The sequence below is a fragment of the Oryctolagus cuniculus genome, chromosome 3 (assembly GCF_964237555.1).
Source record: "Oryctolagus cuniculus chromosome 3, mOryCun1.1, whole genome shotgun sequence".
In the NCBI taxonomy this organism is placed as follows: Eukaryota; Metazoa; Chordata; class Mammalia; order Lagomorpha; family Leporidae; genus Oryctolagus; species Oryctolagus cuniculus.
In genome coordinates, this window is record NC_091434.1 from 62,417,363 (window position 1) to 62,438,051 (window position 20,689).

General features: G+C 39.2%; 1 protein-coding gene across 50 annotated transcripts in view; it reads left to right on the forward strand.

The window, feature by feature from the left end:
• TTN (titin) overlaps window positions 1-20,689 on the forward strand; it is a 273,051-nt gene that overhangs the window by 125,295 nt on the left and 127,067 nt on the right. For 28 of the 50 annotated variants that reach the window (XM_070070523.1, XM_070070550.1, XM_070070524.1 and 25 more), the window contains 48 exons: window positions 421-504; window positions 769-867; window positions 1,071-1,154; window positions 1,357-1,614; window positions 1,959-2,045; window positions 3,085-3,159; window positions 3,318-3,398; window positions 3,938-4,012; window positions 4,584-4,691; window positions 5,267-5,344; window positions 6,990-7,058; window positions 7,205-7,324; window positions 7,458-7,766; window positions 8,562-8,642; window positions 9,430-9,507; window positions 10,036-10,119; window positions 10,278-10,352; window positions 11,909-11,989; window positions 12,099-12,167; window positions 12,288-12,371; window positions 12,677-12,754; window positions 14,502-14,585; window positions 15,368-15,442; window positions 15,560-15,643; window positions 15,752-15,829; window positions 15,984-16,067; window positions 16,201-16,284; window positions 16,391-16,474; window positions 16,578-16,661; window positions 16,771-16,854; window positions 16,956-17,039; window positions 17,148-17,231; window positions 17,340-17,423; window positions 17,528-17,611; window positions 17,720-17,803; window positions 17,912-17,995; window positions 18,100-18,183; window positions 18,292-18,375; window positions 18,459-18,542; window positions 18,749-18,835; window positions 18,987-19,061; window positions 19,171-19,254; window positions 19,347-19,430; window positions 19,546-19,629; window positions 19,942-20,025; window positions 20,140-20,223; window positions 20,337-20,420; window positions 20,532-20,615. In XM_070070523.1, the coding sequence (XP_069926624.1) occupies window positions 421-504; window positions 769-867; window positions 1,071-1,154; window positions 1,357-1,614; window positions 1,959-2,045; window positions 3,085-3,159; window positions 3,318-3,398; window positions 3,938-4,012; window positions 4,584-4,691; window positions 5,267-5,344; window positions 6,990-7,058; window positions 7,205-7,324; window positions 7,458-7,766; window positions 8,562-8,642; window positions 9,430-9,507; window positions 10,036-10,119; window positions 10,278-10,352; window positions 11,909-11,989; window positions 12,099-12,167; window positions 12,288-12,371; window positions 12,677-12,754; window positions 14,502-14,585; window positions 15,368-15,442; window positions 15,560-15,643; window positions 15,752-15,829; window positions 15,984-16,067; window positions 16,201-16,284; window positions 16,391-16,474; window positions 16,578-16,661; window positions 16,771-16,854; window positions 16,956-17,039; window positions 17,148-17,231; window positions 17,340-17,423; window positions 17,528-17,611; window positions 17,720-17,803; window positions 17,912-17,995; window positions 18,100-18,183; window positions 18,292-18,375; window positions 18,459-18,542; window positions 18,749-18,835; window positions 18,987-19,061; window positions 19,171-19,254; window positions 19,347-19,430; window positions 19,546-19,629; window positions 19,942-20,025; window positions 20,140-20,223; window positions 20,337-20,420; window positions 20,532-20,615 (4,404 nt within the window). The remainder of the gene's footprint in view (window positions 1-420; window positions 505-768; window positions 868-1,070; window positions 1,155-1,356; window positions 1,615-1,958; window positions 2,046-3,084; window positions 3,160-3,317; window positions 3,399-3,937; window positions 4,013-4,583; window positions 4,692-5,266; window positions 5,345-6,989; window positions 7,059-7,204; window positions 7,325-7,457; window positions 7,767-8,561; window positions 8,643-9,429; window positions 9,508-10,035; window positions 10,120-10,277; window positions 10,353-11,908; window positions 11,990-12,098; window positions 12,168-12,287; window positions 12,372-12,676; window positions 12,755-14,501; window positions 14,586-15,367; window positions 15,443-15,559; window positions 15,644-15,751; window positions 15,830-15,983; window positions 16,068-16,200; window positions 16,285-16,390; window positions 16,475-16,577; window positions 16,662-16,770; window positions 16,855-16,955; window positions 17,040-17,147; window positions 17,232-17,339; window positions 17,424-17,527; window positions 17,612-17,719; window positions 17,804-17,911; window positions 17,996-18,099; window positions 18,184-18,291; window positions 18,376-18,458; window positions 18,543-18,748; window positions 18,836-18,986; window positions 19,062-19,170; window positions 19,255-19,346; window positions 19,431-19,545; window positions 19,630-19,941; window positions 20,026-20,139; window positions 20,224-20,336; window positions 20,421-20,531; window positions 20,616-20,689) is intronic. The other 22 variants (XM_070070571.1, XM_070070575.1, XM_070070576.1 and 19 more) reach the window with 18 other exon arrangements.

Below are 20,689 nucleotides of genomic sequence, written 5' to 3' on the forward strand. Positions count from 1 at the left end.
GTCACTCTGCAACTATCAATGCCTAGGCAAGAACCACTCAACTGGTCCAAAGGGCAGTGTACCATGTATTCATCTCTGCATTTGGCCACGAAAGCATACTTATTCATGCTTATTGCTTGGTTCCTCCTCTGTAGTACAAAGTTCCCAGTGTAAAAGAAATTCTTTTATGCAATGTCAAAATGGGAAACCATCATTTATCAGGCATCATGTTTTGTCCTTATCATCAGTTCGTGCTTTTTTACTGTTTGTTTTTATTTTAATTTTTGTGCATTTTCTGGCCTGTGTTTTGTGGCTGTTATTATCTTCAGTCTTAAAGTGAAGTTGTTTGAATATCTATGATGTTTCACTTAAGATGTTAACTGTTGGATTTTTATCTATGGGTGAAAAATGCGACACTAACCCTGCTTGATATCTTTCAAGTTCCTGAAGTGCCCAAGAAACCTGTGCCAGAGGAGAAGGTACCAGCACCAGTTCCTAAAAAGGTGGAAGCTCCACCAGCCAAAGGTACATAAACTTAAAATATTGTGACATTTTTAAAATGTCACATTTGCATGTGAGTAAAAAATTAATTTTCAATTCAGTGCTCTTCAGGGATGCAACTCTTTAATATTACTTCTTTATGGAGAACAACAGATTTTATTTTTTAAAATACAATGCTTCCTGGAATTTCTTTGTCAATTTTTTATTACCTTATTTTAATCTTTTTGGAACTGTGCTTGGATTACGTAATTCTATGTTTTGTGAAATTTTTCTCTAAATGTTTTCAAGTGCCAGAGGTACCCAAGAAGCCTGTGCCTGAGAAGAAGGTGCCTGAGAAGAAGGTGCCAGTTCCTGCTCCGAAAGAAGTAGAGGCTCCACCTGCAAAAGGTACGGAACATCATCCCTTACAGTATGCAGAAAGACCTCACGTGGAGGTCTGCCCACATCCAGTTCCCCCTTAATATTACACCTTCCTGAGAAGCGTCTGTCTTACTAGAAATATGTCGAGGATGTCATGATTGTTTTTCGTGTCAATGGCTCTAAGACATTTTAAAAGAACACACTCTTAAAGACCAATAATATCTTTAAAGTGCCAGAGTTGCCCAAGAAGGTCATCCCAGAAGAAAAGAAACCAACACCTGTTCTGAAAAAAATGGAAGCTCCACCAACCAAAGGTACATTCATAACAGACCCAGGGCAAAATGAGACTCCACTGGTGTTCTGCAGCGTCACTAATTGTAATTAGCGCTTGATGATATTCGTATTGATGATCGTCGATGCCGTGTGTCCCAGAATACTTGCTTTCTGTGTTGTCCTATTGCTGTGGGTATTTTACATAAAAGGGATGCTGGTACGATTCAGTGTGTATCTTTAAAGTGCCCAAGAAACGTGAAGCCGTCCCAGTTCCTGTAGCCTTCCCTCAGGAAGAGGAAGTTATATCTGAAGAAGAAATTGCTCCTGAAGAGGAGGTTCTGCCTGAGGAAGAGGCGGCGCCTCCTGAGGAGGAGGAGTTTGTACCTGAGGAAGAAGAGATTCCTCCCGAGGAGGAAGAGTTCGTGCCTGAGGAAGAAGTTGTACCTGAAGAAGAGGAGGTGCTTCCAGAAATTAAGCCCACGGTTCCAGCGCCAGCGCCAGGTTAGCAGCTCTTCTTGGAACCATCAGAGACTCCTTTGTGTTGAATTCTTTCCAGCCTTTTGTTCGTCTCCAGTCGTATTGAAGCCTACTGCCTGTTGTTTACTGTGTACATCTTAGAATTTTCCCAGTGTGTCCGCTCTCTTTATTATGTCTTCAACTGAGTCTTTTTTGTGTGTCTACTCTAAAGTACCTGCCTGTCTTTTTGTGTTTATTCTAAGTTAGCTAAATGTCTTTCCAAATTGTATGCTATGAGTTGTTTGTGGTCTTATTCTCATGTGTCTTTTTGTTATCTATACAACACTGTGCCTCTAGTTTTTAATGTCTTACAATGAAATGTTTTTAAGTGCCTGAAGTGCCAAAGAAAACTGTACCAGTGAAGAAAGTCCCTGTTCCCGCTCCCAAAAAAGTGGAACCTCCACCACCACCCAAAGGTACAGAAGGCTCCACCTCCCCAGAGTGAACACGTGCTCTCTACCCAGCACAGATAAATTATAGTAGATAGGTGCTAGGGAAATATATTTATAAAATGGTTCAGGAATACCCATTTCTTTTCATTGGATGCAAAACAGATGCAAGAACAACAAAGGAAGTATTGTGCAATTTCTGATAATTTCATTAAATATCATAATTTTCATGGAAATATTTTGCAAGGCTACATTATCTACAGATAAAAACTTACTTAAAATATGATCAATAAATATTTCAAAATTTATTCTAAATGACTTTGTAATGCCAATCTGAAAAGAAAAGAGAAAGATTAATGTATTTTATCAAAAACCGAGTAATGGTCTACATCTTGAAATATGTATATATATGGAAGCTTGACAGGTTTTGATTGTAACCTTGGCTTTATACCTTGCTGTAGTATTCTGAGCAAGTTCTTTAGCCAGTCTGAACCTCAACTTCCTCTTCTATAAAGTTATGATGTTACTATGCATCACCTGTGGGTTCAGATATTAATGTGAGGATACAATAAAGTATGTTGTAAAAGTATTCCATCATTAAAAGAATAATATCCAAATTGGACAGATTTGGTCAACTCATAATACAAAACATAATGAATGTGTTTATGCCTTAAAAGTCAATGATATTTTCTGCAAAAAATCATGGCATTGTTACTTAAAACAAGCATAACCCTTCCACAGGCTAGGTAGTCATATACGCAATGAAATGAAAAAGCTGACCCCTTTCTGAGTTTAAGGATTCAGAAATATTACTAGATGATATTTAACAAATTCCTTTTGATTATTTAAATGGATGAAATGACAGCCCCGTCCTCTTATAATCAAATATGTTGCTGCTCCTTTGCCATAGAAATCCTAATCATGGATCAAAGCCCACCTTTGGGCTTTGTATTATATTACATACCTATCCTGTTGCATGTTGGTCTTCCTGTGTGTGCACTCCTTGTTTTCTCTCTATATTTTGTCTGTCAATCTAAATTCTTACCACGAAATGCTGTCTTTAAAGTGCCTGAGCTCAAGAAGAAAGTGCCAGAAAAGAAAGTAGCCGTTCCCAAGAAAGAGGAGGCTCCTCCAGCCCCAGGTACTGCTACTCCCAGGCAAACCCCACATTGCCATTTCTTTCTTTCACCTGTAAAAGCCGCCCATTTCAACATTTGTAACACAACTCATATTGTTGCTGTGTCTATTGTCATCATGTTTGTGAAACCACAATTACAAAATAAAATACTGTCTTTAAAGTGCCTGTGGTACCTAAGAAACCTGAAATGGAAAAGAAGGTGCCTCCTGCTGTTAAGAAACCAGTGGCTCCTCCAGCCAAAGGTACTTCATCCCGTGACAGGGATGTGTTTGCTGCACCCATGTTGAACTGTGGGGCTGCCACCCGGGACGTTCAACATACATGTTTGCCGTGTGTTGCTTGTCATTGACACTTGTCATTCATGACTCTGTGGCACCATGTTTGTGTTAAGTCAATTTTTCCTCTTTGTGTTGGTGTATTTGATGTTGTTGTTGTTGTTGTTGTTTTACCTATGTTGTTTCTAAAATGTAAAACTACTAAAATCATGTATCTTTAAAGAATCAGAAGTACCAAAGAGAGCAGCTCTGAGGTACCCATTGCTCTTCCAGAAAGCGTAGAGGCTCTGGGAATAAAAGACAGAAGATCTCTGGGATAGACTCTCAATCTTAAACCACAAAGCTCTTCATTCTTTTCTCATTAACCGAGTCTGTGTAATGTCAGTGTCATCTTGTGCACATACATTGTGATATTTACTCTTTGTGGTGCTGAAAATGGGAAACTTGGTCTTTATTCTTCTTTGCTTCTTGCATTTAAGTGCCTAAAACAATCACTATCTTTTAAGTTCCTGAGGTACCTAAGAAAGTAGAAGAAAAACGGATCATTCTTCCTGAAGAGGAGGAAGTTCTGCCTACCGAAGGTACATGACTTTCTAAGAAACCATCATTCCAAAGTAATTGTTGTCCTATGACTTGTTGACTATTTGAAGGACATAAATGCACATTTCATCCCAGAATATAAGAAATTATCTACCCAATAGAAATTGGGCAAGCAAACTAACACCACTTCAATCTCCTTCTTGCATGTTTAGCCTGTTTGTTTGTTCCGTGTTTTATTTTAATGAGTGTTTGAAGGCAAATCATGTTTTCTGTGGGAAATATTCCATCAGATGACTTGGTAGGCAATTGTGGAATAAGCTTATCCAAAATAAACTTCAGTGAAACCTGGGGAACTGGCACGGAAAATCTTCTACCCCTCTCTTCAGACAAATCCACCTCCATTAGGAAATAATGATACTTTGAATTAAATCCTCGGTGGCCCTTTCTAGTTCTAAAATGCTGGGAAGCTTGAAGACTCAGCTTTAATTTTTGAGGTCTAGTGAGTTCTCACAAGCATTTGTGAAAGGCTAAGAAGTTTGATGATAAATCGCTTTGGTCTAATATTCAAAAGAATGGTAAAAAATAATTTATTAAATAATAATCTTTCCCAAGTGGTTGAAGAACCTGAAGAGCCTATTCCAGAAGAGATCCCAGAGGAACCACCTAGTGTGGAGGAGATTGAGGAGGTGGAGGAGGTGGAAGAGGTTGCGCCACCTAGAGGTACAGGACGTTCAAATACTTGGTGTTCTAACTAGTTCTCAGAAATTCTCTAATAGTCACACCTGTCTTATATCAATGAGAAACTAAAAATTACTTACTCATAGCATCTGAACTTTCATAGTCCCTTTTTTCCCTTTTCTTATTACACCTGCAATACAACTAAAAATGAGATTATTTTTCTGCTAGTGGCACGTTAGTTTTTTCTGGCCAGGTCCTTATGTAACATTTTCTTCTGGATTTCAATCTTTAATTTGTGATTAGCACTAGTGTCCAGAAAAGTATGTCTATGGTGAGGGTTGCACTTGAGTAATTCTTCACCCATTATTCCGGAAGACGATCACAATCTTTCATGTAAATGATGCTGTGTTTGCTTCTGGTATTTCTAAGGGAGATCCTTTACACCCCTAGTGTTTCTACTTCCTATGTAACATTAGCATGTAAGTCACTAATATCTTTTTATGAGCCAATCTTTTATGGTGTTTGTTTATTTATTTATTTACTTATTTGGTGTATTGATGTTTCTGTTCTGTTCATTGCATGTCATTTTTCAAAATGTCCATAAAATATCTTTTAAGTGCCTGAAGTGGTTAAGAAAGAAGTACCTGAAGCACCACCTCCTGTTCCTAAGAAAGTAGAGGCACCACCAGCTAAAGGTATAGCAAGTTGTTAATAATATCTTTAAATTTCCATCCATTTTCTTTCTAAAAAGTCTGTCTTCTTTCACTGTTTTCTTGAAGTGATTAAGGTAGCAAACTAATTAATGACCAGTAAAAATATAACTCATTTCTTTTCTGGAGTGTTAATGGGTGATTTGTGTATGTGTATGTGTGAATTAGTCTAGAATCTTCTTATTTAAATAGTTGTGAATTTTATTATGACAGTACATTCTTGAGTCTCGAATGTGGAATAGAGGATGCCTCTTTCTCACATTATATTCCTAGATTTTATTCCATTACTTAAGTAGATTTTTATCATACGTTATCATAACTTTTATTCTATTATTTTATAGGGGAAAACCTATTCTTTTTAAGCCTTATTTATTTGTTTATTGAAAGGCAGAATTACATAAAGGCATGGAAAGACAGAAATTTTCCAACTGGTGGCCCACTCTCCAAATGGCTGCAATGGACAGAGGTGGGCCAGGCCAAATCTAGGAGCCTGGAACTCCATCCAGGTTTCCCACATGGGTAGCAGGTGCCTGAGCACTTGGGCCATCCTTTGCTGCCTTCCCAGGTGCATTAGCTGGGAGCAGGATGGGAACTAGAACAGCCAGGACTCGGAATCGGCATCCATGTCAGATGCCAGCATTGCAGGCAGCAGCCCAACCCACTATGTCACAAGACTCAGCTTTAATTTTTGAGGTCTAGTGAGTTTTCACAAGCATTTGTGAAAGACAAAGAAGTTTGATGATAAATCGCTTTGGTCTAATATTCAAAATAATGGTAAAAAAAATAATTTATTAAATAATAAATCTATTCTAATGCTTGGGAAAATCTATTCTAATGCTTGGCTTATAACTGTTTCAAAAGACTGTATGTCCCTCTTACAACATTTAGCCTAATCATTCAAGAATATTACAATCTTTCTACTTCTCACTGCTTCTAATTCAATTAATTCTTCAGCCAGTGTTCTGAAACAGCTAGGTTATGCTGTCTCAATCCTCATAGACTCCTCAACAAATACAATTCTCCCTTGATGTTCACACAGATTGGCCCCAGGACCCCCTAGGATGCCGAGATGCTTGGAAGCTCAAGTCCTATATATGAAATAGCATAGTGTTTACACATAACTTATGCATATCCTCCTACATACTTAAATCATCTCTAGATTATTCAGGCAATAATAACAGGGGGATACCTGTGCTAATCTGGAGAGACATAATGGGGTTAGGCCTCACTAGCTTTTCAATCCGAGGTTAGTTCACTCTGTAGCTGCAGAATCCGTAGGTATGGAGGTAGGCTGTACGGTTGTTCCTAGCATCACACAAGGCTGGGATCTGAAGCACTATTCATCACATCTTTTTTAAATTAAAAAAGGAAATAGGCCCAATATTGGACATCTCTACCATTAAAAAAAAAAAGAAGATAGACCAGCACAGGTTCTCTGTGGACTTACTGTCTTCTTCAAAGGGCCAGGTTAGCACAAATGAGTGCTTTGGGGAAGTACCTTTATTGCCTGTAAAATTGGTATCCAGTAGTACTGTATGACCTCTTAGATACCTGCATGACTGTAAAGTTGATTATTTCATGTTTATTACTGCACACTTTTGGCTAACTAAAACATCTAATATCTTTAAAGTGCCAAAGAAGGTTCCTGAGGAGAAAGTACCTGTTCCTGTTGAGAAAAAAGAGGCACCTCCCGCCAAAGGTATATTTCCTCATTTAAGCCAAGCTTCCTCTTTTATCTTTTCTAAGTCTGTTAGGTTTTGTCTCTGTGTCTTAGTTGGTTTTGATGTCTTTTGTCTATGAAAACTTACTCTTGACATCTTAAATATTAAAACTATATCTTTAAAGTGCCTGAAGTACAAAAGAAAGTCCCAGAAAAGAAAATCCCAGAAAAGAAAGTCCCAGAAAAGAAAGTCCCAGAAAAGAAAGTCCCTGTGCCTAAAAAAGAAGCTGTTCCCCCAGCTAAAGGTATTTTGGAAAGATCTTTAATTTTTCATGTACTATTGCATGCAATCCTTTTCTTTTTCAATTTTTTGTTCATTTAATATGAATTTACATCTTTGTTTCCTCTGTGTTTAAAAAAATGAATCTCTTAAAATAGATGCTCTTGCACGGAGAACTGTCCTTGAAGAAAAAGTATCAGTTGCCTTCCACCAAGAGGAAGTAGTAAAAGAAAGAATAGAATTAGAACTAGTAGAAGCACAAGTAGAAGAAGCTCTTGAAGAAGAAGAGTTCCATGAAGTTGAAGAATATTTTGAAGAAGAAGAGTTCCACGAAGTAGAAGAATTCATCAAAGTAGAAGAACGTAGAATTCAAGAAGAACATAAAGTTGAAGAAGTCCATAGGGTAGTCGAATTTCTTGAGGCTGAAGAAGTGGAAGTTTATGAAAAGCCAAAAGCTCCACCTAAAGGTATAGGGAATTCTGCAGATATTACAAATTGTTGTATCTTGCTCACACTGACTTTTTTTTGAAAGTAGAGTTTTACATGTAGTTTACAACATTAGAACCACCATGAAATAGCATAGATGTGAGTTTAAACTATTTGATGCAAAAAAAACTGATATTGAGTTCCAGTTCACCACACAGAGTGTCAGTTAGCAGACAAGGAAGTATGTGTGATGTCTACTTGTCTAAGGAAGTCACTGTTTGAATTTGTGGATTCTTTTGAAAACCTAATGAAGAATGTTATGTGATTGTTACAGCTACCAAAACTAATCAGTCTCCTGTGCAATGAGAAAGAGACTCCTCAGTCACTGAGGAACATCCAGGTTCAGGACAAACGATTGTGGCTTTGTTAACACCTCAGTCAACTCTTTACAAACTCATAATCACTCACCAGAAGCTTTTGCCATTATATTTTCATGAGGAAATTAATATTAAGGAAGTAAATGAAGTGCCGGTGGTGACACCTGTATTCTTGTATATTCAGAGTATAAATCCCAGCAGAATTAAGTTCTCTACAGTACTACAGATCTTACACAAATTAAAAATAGAGGTGTAATATGAAGGACTATGTCTCTGTGTGTGCTTAGGATGTCTAGTCAACCTGCATCATAGGTGATACTTAGCAAAATGAAACCTTTTGTGGAAATACTGAAATAGGAAATAGAATCTTTTGTGAGCCTTTATTGTACTAACTTCAGTAGTAGTGCTCCATAGCATGTTATGAGTTCGTTCTAAACCAAAGCACTAATATCTTTGAAGGGCCTGAGATAACTGAGAAAATCGTCCCTCCAAAAAAACCACCCTTTAAAGTGGTTCCTCGGAAAGAGCCACCAGCTAAAGGTATTTGGTGAAAGTGACTGACCTGGCTTTATGTGCAGTGCCTTGGCTACCACACATGTTTGCAGTCCACTCAATGGTTTTCTTCTGTGTTCTGTGTCTTCGGAATTTCTACAAGAAACTAACCTCTTGCAAGTGGCTTAAGGACCAGAAGAAGTTCTTCCCAAAAGGACAGTTGCTCTTGTTATGCCTAAAATATCTAAAGCAAATATGCCTATTAACGAAATAGTGAAAACAGATTTCCTCCTTTTATGCAATTTCATTGTTATTCACAAATGTGTTTACTGGTAATTCTTTGTTTTCCTATTTGTGATTAATTGTATTAACCTGGTAGATGTCAATACATGGTGCAAATGTGTTTAATGTCTCTGCGTACCCGTTTTTGTAAACCTCTTGAATTTTACCATAGAAATAAGAAAACAGCATCTAACAAATATGAACTTAGAACTACAAGTCCCTGAAGCAACTATGAAAATTAATACTAAGATGAAAACACCATTAATTCGACCAAAACAAACAGAAATAACATCAGCTGAAATCATATTGCTAACTTTTCTTGCCAAGATCTTGTCATTCTAACATGTGAAATTCCCCCTGGATTTTCTGTCGTATTATCAAAATTCAATTAATTTTAAACAATGTAAGGTATTGGATAAAGTGACCTTTGAATGTGGTGTTGTGGCTGTGTTCCTTTCTGTGATTATGTTCTGCTTGTTCTCTTTCGTTCTGCTTGGTAAAAATCTTTACAAATGTTTAAAAGTAAAAGAAACTATTACTATTATCTTTTAAGTACCTGAGGTGCCCAAGAAAACTGTGGTAGAAGAGAAAGTCCGTGTTCCTGAAGAACGCAAAGTTCCACCACCTAAAGGTACCTTCCTTTGCTGGTTCACCACTAGTTATAAAGTGCACTTTCCTTCACTTCCTACAAAGAAGAGAGAGACCGCTTCCCCTTCAATGCCACTGATGGCTTGAGAAGGATGTGAACCCCAGGTTGCGCTCTGTAACATCATCCTCTCTTTTGTGGCGACCCTCTGGGAACAAAGTCACAGCGTAATAGTGGATTCTCTTCTTGTGCAATAATTAAACCCTATGGGCCCTTCAACTTCTCTTTCAAAAACAATCCAGTTTGGAAGTGCTTGTCAACTAGCCTTGAAAAGAAGCAAATTTGTTCTAAGCTTTAGTACAAAATGATGCTGTGTCCAAAGAGCAAAACGTTTCTAATATAACAAATCAAGAATTCATATAATACATTTCATCTAGAGAAATGTATGGCCTGTGTGTGCGGTTGACTTAAAATTTTATAATTTTTAACATTCTCCTTGTGAGTTTCCCCATCTTAATATTTTATAACAAGTTATGGTATTCTTAAAAATAAGACAAATAACTATCTTTAAAGCGCCTGAAGTACACAAGAAAACCGTTGCAGAAGCAAAAGTTCCTGAAGCTGTTCCTACAAAGCCCGAAGTTCCACCAGCTAAAGGTATACATTGATACTGATTACAACAGCAAGTGATTCTTTGTTAACTTTCTTAAAAAGTTTAGAGAGAATGAGTGTAATGTTAGATCCTTATATTTTGTTTCCTTATATTGTTAATATCTCTTATTTATAACAATTAACATATACTAATATCTTTAAAGTTCCTGAGATGCCCAAGAAAAGAATTCAAGAAGAAAAGTTACCTATTGTTCTTCCTGAAGACACAGAGCTATACAGTGAGTGTAGAAAAATTGATGATTCACTTTGGTTACATTTGTGTCATGAAATTCACTGTCTTCATATTAAAGTGAATACTAATATCTTTTTTGAGCCTACCTTGCCAGAAATATTTGGGTCCAGTCAAGTAATCTGAATAGCAATTAGCCTCGGACAGGATATGTTTCCTCCCAGTTTACAGAAGAAATAGTTCTATACTTTTAACATCTCCTGATTTTGAAAAACACATAGTCTTGTTGAACTTTCCTTCTATGTACAAACTTCCTTTGCTTTGAAGGTGGCTTACTTGATTTGGACAATGCAGTAACTGAACACCATAATAATAATTTTATTTTATAAAATCAAAATGCATCATCATTATTATTTATTCTTCATAGCAATGTTGGAAACATTTTGACAGTGCCTCTCAAATGATAATAGGTTTGCAAGGCCAATAGAACCTCAAAAGAATTATTAAGCTTCTTTTTTGCTTTCATGAAAATTATAATTAAGGAATTTGTACAGTAAAATATTCTGAATAAAATACTAATTGGTCATTTGAACAGTAAAAATGATGATAGTCATTTATTCTTGATGATAGTCAAGATATTCTTCCATTTTTTAATTTAAAAAATTCCCAGTTAAACCTTAATTTTTTCTGATCAAGTTATTATACTTGGGATGAAAAAATATAATCACTCCCTCTTTTGAATAACATTTCTACACTTGAGTCTGGTTCTTGTTATCCTAAAATCTTCCTTTCTAAAAGCTGAAAGAATTCTTTAGCATGTTTGTTTGCCTTATTTTCCAAATATTTAATCAGTTTTAGTTTCTGTTTCCAGTGGTTTTCCATATTAAACTGTGAAGCTATAAATTAAATATAATTTACTTATTATATCTAATTTTTAAAAATTCATTTGAGAGGCAGAAAGAGAGAGGTATAAAAACAGAGACATGGAGACTCGAAGTCAGAGAAAGAGAGCCCCATCTACTGGCTCACTCCCCATATGCCCATAAGAGCTGCAACTGAGAATGCAATCTAGGTCTCCCATATGGATGACAGGATCCCAATTAAATGACCCATCACCAGTGCTACCTGAAGCCAGCTTTGCTGAGAATTTGGAGCCAGGAATTGGATCCAGGTGCTCTGATATGGGATTAAGTCAACTTAATCTCTAGACTAAATACCCATTTCCTAGAAGTGACTTTGAAGTGTAGATAACTGGGTTCCTAGACAAGAAAAGGACTTCATGAATTTCCATTATATCAAAAAACAATTAGGAAAATAGGACAACTTTGTCAATACAATTTTTTAAGCAAAAGGAAAAAAGATACAGCCCTTTGCAAATTAATTACTCAGTTTTATCATCATGAACATAAAGACATGCTGAGAGTACTGTGTCATAAAACTGGGCGTGAGGCTTATTCCTAGCCAATACCTTCTTGTTACTAATTTGTGTTTATGTAGTATTGTTTATTTAAATGATGAATGTGCATTATGTGTTATGTGTCTGTAATATTCTTCTCTATAAGTCTTGAAATGCCCCTAATTATAAAAACACTAATATCTTTAAAGTTTATGAAGCATTTGAAGAATCAACTGTAGAAGAAATACTTGTGACTCCTGCTCAAAAGACAAAACCCAAAGTAGCAAAAGGTATATAACACCAATGAACCAGTCGAAAGAAATTTTATGCTGGGCTTGTTTTAAAGCTCAATGTTACTCTTCACCAATTACAAATATAAATATACTTGTGTCTTTTAAGTGCCTGAGCCATCTAAGAAAGTTGTTCCAGAGGCTGCTCATAAAAAGAGAGAAACACCAGCAGTTGAAGGTATATACAAGCTGTACCAAACTTAGATGAGTATCTTTGGTTTTAAGACTCAAAAATTGCGTGTTACATAATTCACTGTATTTAAAACTTCTAAGTGTAAACCTACTAATATCTTTAAAGAGCCTGAGACAACCACAGAAGTTTTTCCAGAGGTGGAGGTACCTGAGGCTTTTATTGAAATCCCAGAACATCCTCGAATTAAAGGTATAATTCTCTAGTTACAAAAATCACAAGCAGAAAACTGCTTTTATTGTATGAACATTCTCATAACTTCTAATCCTAAAATACTAATATCTTGAAAGCGTCTGACATCCCCAGGACTAGGAAATATATATGACTTGCTCCCACCCCCTGCAAAAGTCAAGACCTAGTTATATAACATACTAAGATAAACAAAACAAAAGTAAAATCTCTAATTTATTGACAGCAGTTAGCCTAACTTCCTTAGTATGCAATGTCTTTGTGTCTGTGTTTTCTCAATTAAATAAAAAATACTAATATCTTTAAAGAGTTTGAAGTCTTCAAGGAAGTGACCCCAGAAGGACGAAGTCCTGTTGCCACGAGAAGAAAGATGCCGCCACCAGCAGGTACAAGGCAGAAGAATTTACCTTCCCGCCTCTTGTTTGTAGCTGCGGTTAACTCACGTAAAAATACTAATATCTTTAGGGCCTCAAGGCTACCAAGGAAATCATTTCAGATAAATGAGTCGCCCAAAGCAGAAACTTGACCAGATATAGAATGCCCCAATGACTCATTCAAGAGAAAACAGAGGGGAAACAGCTTTTAACTTACACACATAAAAGATGGTTGAGCCATAGTTTTTGATGACCCAGAGAACATATGTATACATATTATGTCCAAATGAGGCCCAGATGAATTCAATAGGAAATAGCTATGACATTGCTTAAAGAAATAAAATTCAAACTAGCCAGAAAAATATCAATAAGAAGCCATTGCTAACATTTAAAACCCTGAAATTACATTGAATTGACATAACACACTCCCTTTGAAGCAGGAGCCCATGCCATGAAATGGCAGAGGTCTTTGACTGAGAACAACACACGAATAGTTCAGCCATGCCTGGGGTTGGAGCTCCAGGCTGCACTACTTCAGCCTGCCAGAATTGCTTTTTCTTCTTCTTTTTTTTTTTTTTTTTTTTAATAAACTTACTCCAAAAACACACAAGCATTTGACTTCGAAACAATTTATTTCTAATAATACTTAAATGTCATAGAAATGTTTTTAGAAAACAACAGTTGTTTTAGAGAACAAGGGTTTCTAAAACAGAAACCAGATGTTTTTGAAAACAGCAACAGTTAATTCAATGCACATTTGCCCTACCTGCAATATCATCACTACCACAGGAGCCCACCAGAGAACCTTCTAAAACCAAGGGAAAAAATTCCAGTTAAGGCTGAAACTCATCCCTTAATAATTATTTGCTCCTCTCATGGTATTTATTTTTCATGCATCATAAAGTTTCTGTATTCGATATATTCAGATAAATCAAAAAAATGAGAAAATTTTAAAGCTTCTCAACGGACAAAATTCATAATTAGCTATGATATTCATAATTTTAAAAAATTCAAATATTCTGACATTTTTTCTCAATCTAGAATCTTTTCGTTGTCCTTTCTCCTAAACTTGAAAAACACTCATGTTTTAAATGTGCCTTTGGTGAGGGTGCAAAAAAGAAGCCAACACAGACACGAAAGTTTTGTTCTTCTCAAAGTAATAGCTAAAGGTACATTATTAATTATAATCCGAGTTTTTCACTTTCTGTTATGTAGTTTTCTCTACACTTACCATTCTAAAAGAAAATTGCTAATATTGATAGCACCAAGGCAACCAATAGGACGGCCCCCATGGATGCTGTCTGTTCATGCTGCTACCTAAGAAGCAGATTCTGGGGGCAAGAGAGTGGGAAAGCCTCCTTATCTATAAACCTCCTGTCTGTACAGTTCTGCTTGAGACTCTTTGCTGTGTCATAACTCCAAGTGCAATGCATTCATGTCCTAAAAGTGCCTGATTCACCTCAGGAGGTTTTCCCTGTGAAAGCAAACAAGCAAAAACACCCGTGGCTGCCCCCTCTGAAACCGAAACACCTCCCACTAAGGCCAGCACTCACACTAGATTCCTTCCTTTGCTCCTTCAATAATGAGCTGGGTGGTCATAAAGACAAAGAGGATTGGAGTCCTCTCCCTGGGACTTTATAGCTCACGACATTCTTGAGGGAGCCCTCTGGTAGCCACAGAACTCACTTTGACTCAGTTCATGTGGTGGTTGTCTCCACGAGTCCTTTTAACCCTAAGTGTGCTACTAATATCTTCAAAGCACCAGAAGCCAGGAGAGAAGTTGCTCCTGAAGTGGAAGTGTTGGAGGACGTTCCTGAAGAGCCAGAAGCCCCGCCCATGCAAGGTACACCTCTGGCCAGACGTGCAGGAAGAAAGGATCTGGTCTCTGCCCTTCAGATCGCGTGTTTCACTAATGCCCTTTGTAGTTCCTGAACTGAACCATACTAATATCTTTAGGGCACCAGAAACCGCAGACGTTCCCTCTAGAAAGAATCTGTGGCTGTCATTGCTGAAACAGAGAGCCCTTCTATAAATATGTTCAACAAATACAGTGGTCCCTGGTGTCCAGGGGGGAATGGTTCCAGGACCTCCCCCGACCCAACCCTGTGGATACCAAAATCCACGGTTGCTCAAGTCTCTTGTACAAAATGACATAATATTTGTATGTAACCTATGTACATCCTCGAATACCTTAGATCAGCTCTAGATTCCTTATAATGCCTAATCAAATGTAAATTCTATGGAAATAAGTATTATACTATATTGATTAGAGAATAATGACCAAAAGAGGTCTGTATGTATTCAGTACAGTTGACTTTTTTTGTTCACAATATACTTGGTCCTCAGATTGGTTGAGTCCACAGATGAGTAACCCAGGGTTGTAGAGGAGGAACTGTATAGTACAAGAAGGGTGCAGAGTCACAAGAACTCCCATGGGTGCTGGAACAGGGTCAAATCCTCTTCTCAAGGACCCCACTTACTTCTTAGTTTGCTTCCTGGATCCTGGAGCAAAGGGAGGACAGGGAGGGGAAGAGACTTCTAGAGAGCTCCATCCACTAAGACACTGTGGTTTCTGATAGCACTAACCACTGTAACTCTTCACTGTGAACACTAATATCTTTCAAGGACCTGAAGCTCCTCCAGAAATTGTGCCTTCAAAGAGAGTGCCTTCCAAACCAAGAGAACCTCCACCAGTGAAAGGTACAAGCTACCAAGCCCTCAGGCTCATGAAGATCTAATTCTACTGGTTTTGAAAAAAATCTTGTGGTTCCTAGTGATCCTCATGACACTAAACATTAAAATACTAATTTCTTAAAGCGCCTCAAGCTCCCCAAGAAATTGTCCCTGAAAAGAAAAGGCTTGTGATTCTTCACAAAAAGCTGGAAATCCTTGCAGATGAAGGTACAACCTACTGGCAACCCCGGGCAGGGAACAGTGTCTTTCCTGTATAAATGTGTTTCTTGTTTGTTCTGATTCCTGTGAGACTAAAAAATACTAATATCTTCCAAGTGCCTGAGGCTGCCAGAGAAGTTGTCTTTGAAAAGAAAATTCATCCTTCACAAATACCTGAAGCTGTACCTGTCCAAGGTACAACCTTAACTGTCCCTTTCTTGTGGGATGGGGAGGTGGAGAGATGGAAAGGACTTGCTTTCCAGTCTCGGAATTCTTTAGGTGTGTGAACGTAAGTCCTGTCTGTGTGCAGTCCTTTGACTCAAATGTAAATTTACAAATGTCTTCAAAGTACCGGAAGCGCCCCAAGAAGTGGTGATCAAAAAGAAAGTCACAGAAACTCCTCAGCCAAAGCCAGAAGCACCACCTCTGACAGGTACTTGTTACCATGGATACAAGGCTCAGGACAGAAAAAAGAAAAAATAGCTCTTTTTTTGTTCTTGAAAATGTTTCAGTGTGTCTAGTGGTCTTTGTATTTTCTGTGTGTAAAAATACTAATATCTTTTAAGTGCCCGAGGGCCCCAAAGAAGTCATCCCCGAAAGGAAAGTAACTGAGGCTCCTCCTAAGAAGCCAGAAGCCCCACCTATAAAAGGTATCTGCCACTGACCTCAGTCGTGAGATAACTCGTCTGCTCTAGAAGATGCTTTGTCCCAGTGGCTGTCACAGTCCTAACTGTAACCTCACTAATCTCTTTGAAGTGCCAGAGGCTCCCGAAGAGGTCATTCCTGAAAAGAAGGTGACAGTGGTGCCTCCTAAAAAGCCCAAAGCCCTACCTGCTAAAGGTACCTGTCATTGACTTCAGGTGTCATGAGTTCCACCTCCTCTCTTAAAAAGTTTTGTGTGGCCATCACAGTCCTAACTGTAACCTCACTAATCTCTTTGAAGCACCCGAAGCACCTAAAGAAGTTGTCCCTGAAAAGAAGGTGACAGTGGCTCCTCCTAGGAAGCCAGAAGCCCCACCTGTAGAAGGTATCTGTCAGTGACCTGGGTGTCACAAGTTCCACCTCTTCGCTCTTGGAAAGATTTTGTCCCAGAGGTCGTCACAGTCCTAACTGTAACCCCACTAATCTCTTTGAAGTGCCTGAGGCTCCCGAAGAGGTCATTCCTGAAAAGAAGGTGACAGTGGTGCCTCCTAAAAAGCCCAAAGCCCCACCTGCTAAAGGTACCTGTCATTGACTTCAGGTGTCATGAGTTCCACCTCCTCTCTTAAAGTTTTTTGTGGTCATGATCATCCTAACTGTAACCTCACTAATATCTTTTAAGCACCTGAGGCCCCCAAAGAGGTCATCCCTGAAAAGAAGGTGACAGTGGCTCCTCCCAGGAGGCCAGAAGCCCCACCTGTAGAAGGTATCTGTCGGTGACCTGGGTGTCACAGGTCTATGTCTTCTGCCCTTGGAAAAATTTTGTCCTGTGATCTTCATAGTCCTAAATGTAGCTTTACTAATCTCTTTGAAGCACCTGAGGCCCCTGAAGAGGTCATTCCTGAACAGAAAGTGTCAGTGGCTCCTCCTAGAAAGCCAGAAGCCCCACCTGTAGAAGGTATCTGTCGGTGACCTGGGTGTCACAGGTCTATGTCTTCGCTCTTGGAAAAATTTTGTCCCAGTGGTCGTCATAGTCCTAACTGTAACCTCACTAATCTCTTTGAAGTGCCAGAGGCTCCTGAAGAGGTCATTCCTGAAAAGAAGGTGACAGTGGTGCCTCCTAAAAAGCCCAAAGCCCCACCTGCTAAAGGTACCTGTCATTGACTTCAGGTGTCATGAGTTCCACCTCCTCTCTTAAAAAGATTTTGTGTGGTCATCATAGTCCTAACTGTAACCTCACTAATATCTTTGAAGCACCCGAAGCACCTAAAGAAGTTGTCCCTGAAAAGAAGGTGACAGTGGCTCCTCCCAGGAAGCCAGAAGCCCCACCTGTAGAAGGTATCTGTCAGTGACTTGGGTGTCACAGGTCTATGTCTTCTGATCTGGGAAAGATTTTGTCCTGTGATCTTCATAGTCCTAAATGTAGCTTTACTAATCTCTTTGAAGCACCTGAGGCCCCTGAAGAGGTCATCCCTGAAAAGAAGGTGACAGTGGCACCTCCTAGGAAGCCAGAAGCCCCACCTGTAGAAGGTATCTTGCTGTCCTCAGGTGTCACAAGTTCCAACTCTTCTCTCTTGGAAAGAATTTTGTCTTATGGCCGTCACAGTCCTAACTGTAACCTCACTAATCTCTTTGAAGTGCCAGAGGCTCCTGAAGAGGTCATTCCTGAAAAGAAGGTGACAGTGGTGCCTCCTAAAAAGCCCAAAGCCCCACCTGCTAAAGGTACCTGTCATTGACTTCAGGTCTCACGAGTTCCACCTCCTCTCTTAAAAAGATTTTGTGTGGTCATGATCATCCTAACTATAACCTCACGAATGTCTTTTAAGTGCCAGAGGCTCCTGAAGAGGTCATCCCTGAAAAGAAGGTGACAGTGGCTCCCCCCAGGAAGCCAGAAGCCCCACCTGTAGAAGGTATCTGTCAGTGACCTGGGTGTCACAGGTCTATGTCTTCTGTTCTGGGAAAGATTTTGTCTTATGGCCGTCACAGTCCTGACTGTGACCTCACTAATCTCTTTCAAGTGCCTGAAGCCCCCAAAGAGGTCATTCCTGAAAAGAAGGTGACAGTGGCACCTCCGAAAAAGCCAGAAGCCCCACCTGCTAAAGGTAGTCATCTTAATGCTGCTGTGCTTGATACTGGCTGTTTGTCTCCACTCTGTCTAATCATGAAAATACTAATATCTTTAAAGTACCCGAGGTGCCAAAGGCAGCTGTCCCAGCAAAGAAGGTGCCCGAAGCCATTCCCCCCAAACCGGAAAGTCCTCCTCCCGAAGGTATGGGAAAAACTGTACAAATAAGAGGAAAGATCAGAAAATTTTATTTACCTAGAAAATTGTGCATTAAACGCCTACTTAAAGGTAATATAATTCCAAAGAAAAATGTCAGTAGAAATCTGTTTGTGTCGTGGTATGTGATTAAGTGTTATAGGCATCAATTATTTTCACCTTTTCTAAACATAAATTACGAATTATCTTTCAAGTGCCTGAAGTGCCACCGAAGGAAGCTGTCCCAGAAAAGAAAGTACCAGTGGCTCCTCCCAAAAAGCCAGAAGCTCCACCTGCTAAAGGTAATTATCCTTGCCTGTCATTGGTCACCTGTTTCAGGGGGCTGGGAAGGTGTTCAGATGGGTCCACCAGCCTCTCAAATTGTATTTGCCTGGGTAGTGTCGCTATTCCCCCTGAATAGTTGCTAACTAAAAGTTACTAATATCTTCAAAGTTCCTAAAGAAGTTGTACCTGAAAAGAAAGTGTCTGTGGCTGTGCCCAAAAAACCTGAAGTCCCACCTGCAAAAGGTATTTCTTTATACTGCTCTGTCCATTGGAACTATATCATCCTCTTCACAAACTTTGTAACATATGCCCTCACTAGCCACAAATTCTGAAACTACTAATATCTTTCAAGTGCCTGAAGCTGCTCAAGAAGTTGTCCCAGAGAAGAAAATTCCCAAGGCACTACCCAAAAAACCAGAGGCCCCTCCGGCTGCAGGTATATGTCAGCTCAACCCCATTCTGCAGAAGAACAAATTTGGCCCACTGGTCTTCAGTAAACTAAATGTCAAACTACTAATCTCTTTCAAGTGCCCGAAGCTCCTCAAGAAATTATCCCTGAAAAGGAAATACCAGTGGTATCTCCCAAAGAACCAGAAGCCCCACCTGTCACAGGTACTTTTCACCCTACCCTTATGCTTAGAGAAGAAATCTCTCCTCCATCCTTGGGAAAGATTTTAGTCTCTTGCTCTTCAATAACTGAAGTATAAAACTACTAATATCTTTCAAGTGCCGGAAGCTCCCCCAGAAGCTGTCCCAGAAAAGAAAGTTCCAATTGTTCCACCTAAAAAGCCAGAAGCTCCACCTGTCACAGGTATTTTTTACCCCGCTCTGACACTGCAAAAGAAATACCCGCCCTGCTCTTGGAAGTGGTTTTAGTCCATTTATTTCACTAACCTAATAGACAAACCACTAATATCTTATAAGTACCTGAAGTTCTTCAAGAAAGGGTGCCTAAAATGAAACCCTCAATGGTGCCTTCCTAAAAACCCAGAAATCCCACCTGTAAAAGGTCTTCTGTCTCATATCTTAGGCTTCATGAGATAGGAACTCTTCTGCTCTAGGAGCGATTTCGTCCCAGTGGTCTTCGTAAGCCCTAACTACAACCTCACTAATATCTTTTAAGTGCCTGAAGCCCCCAAGGAAGTCATTCCCGAAAAGAAAGTGTCCGTGGCGCCTCCGAAAAAGCCAGAAGCCCCACCTGTCAAAGGTATCTGTCATCGACCTCAGGTGTCACAAGCTCAACTCTTCGGCTCTTGAAAAGATTTTCTACCAGCGGTCAGATCATCATAGTCCTAACCGTAGCTCACTAATCTCTTTTAAGTGCCTGAGGCTCCTGAAGAGGTCATTCCTGAAAAGAGAGTGTCTGTGGCACCTCCGAAAAAGCCAGAAGCCCCACCTGTCAAAGGTATCTCTCACTGCCCTTAGGTTCTGTGAGATAGGAACTCTTCTGCTGTAGGAGCGATTTCATCCCAGTGGTCTTCGTAAGCCCTAACTATAACCTCACTAATATCTTTTAAGTGCCTGAAGCCCCCAAGGAAGTCATACCCGAAAAGAAAGTGTCCGTGGCGCCTCCGAAAAAGCCAGAAGCCCCACCTGTCAAAGGTATTTGTCGGTGACTGTAAGCTTCAGAAGATACGCTCTTCTGCTCTTGAAAACATTTTGTCTTGTTGGTCTTCACAACTCCTAACTGTGACTCCACTAATACCTTTTAAGTGCCTGAGGCCCCCAAAGAAGTCATTCCTGAAAAGAAGGTGACTGTGGTGCCTCCGAAAAAGCCGGAAGTCCCACCAGCCAAAGGTATTTGTCAGTGACTTTAAGCCTCGTAAGATACGCTCTTCTGCTCTTGAAATGATTGCATCCCGGTTGTCTTG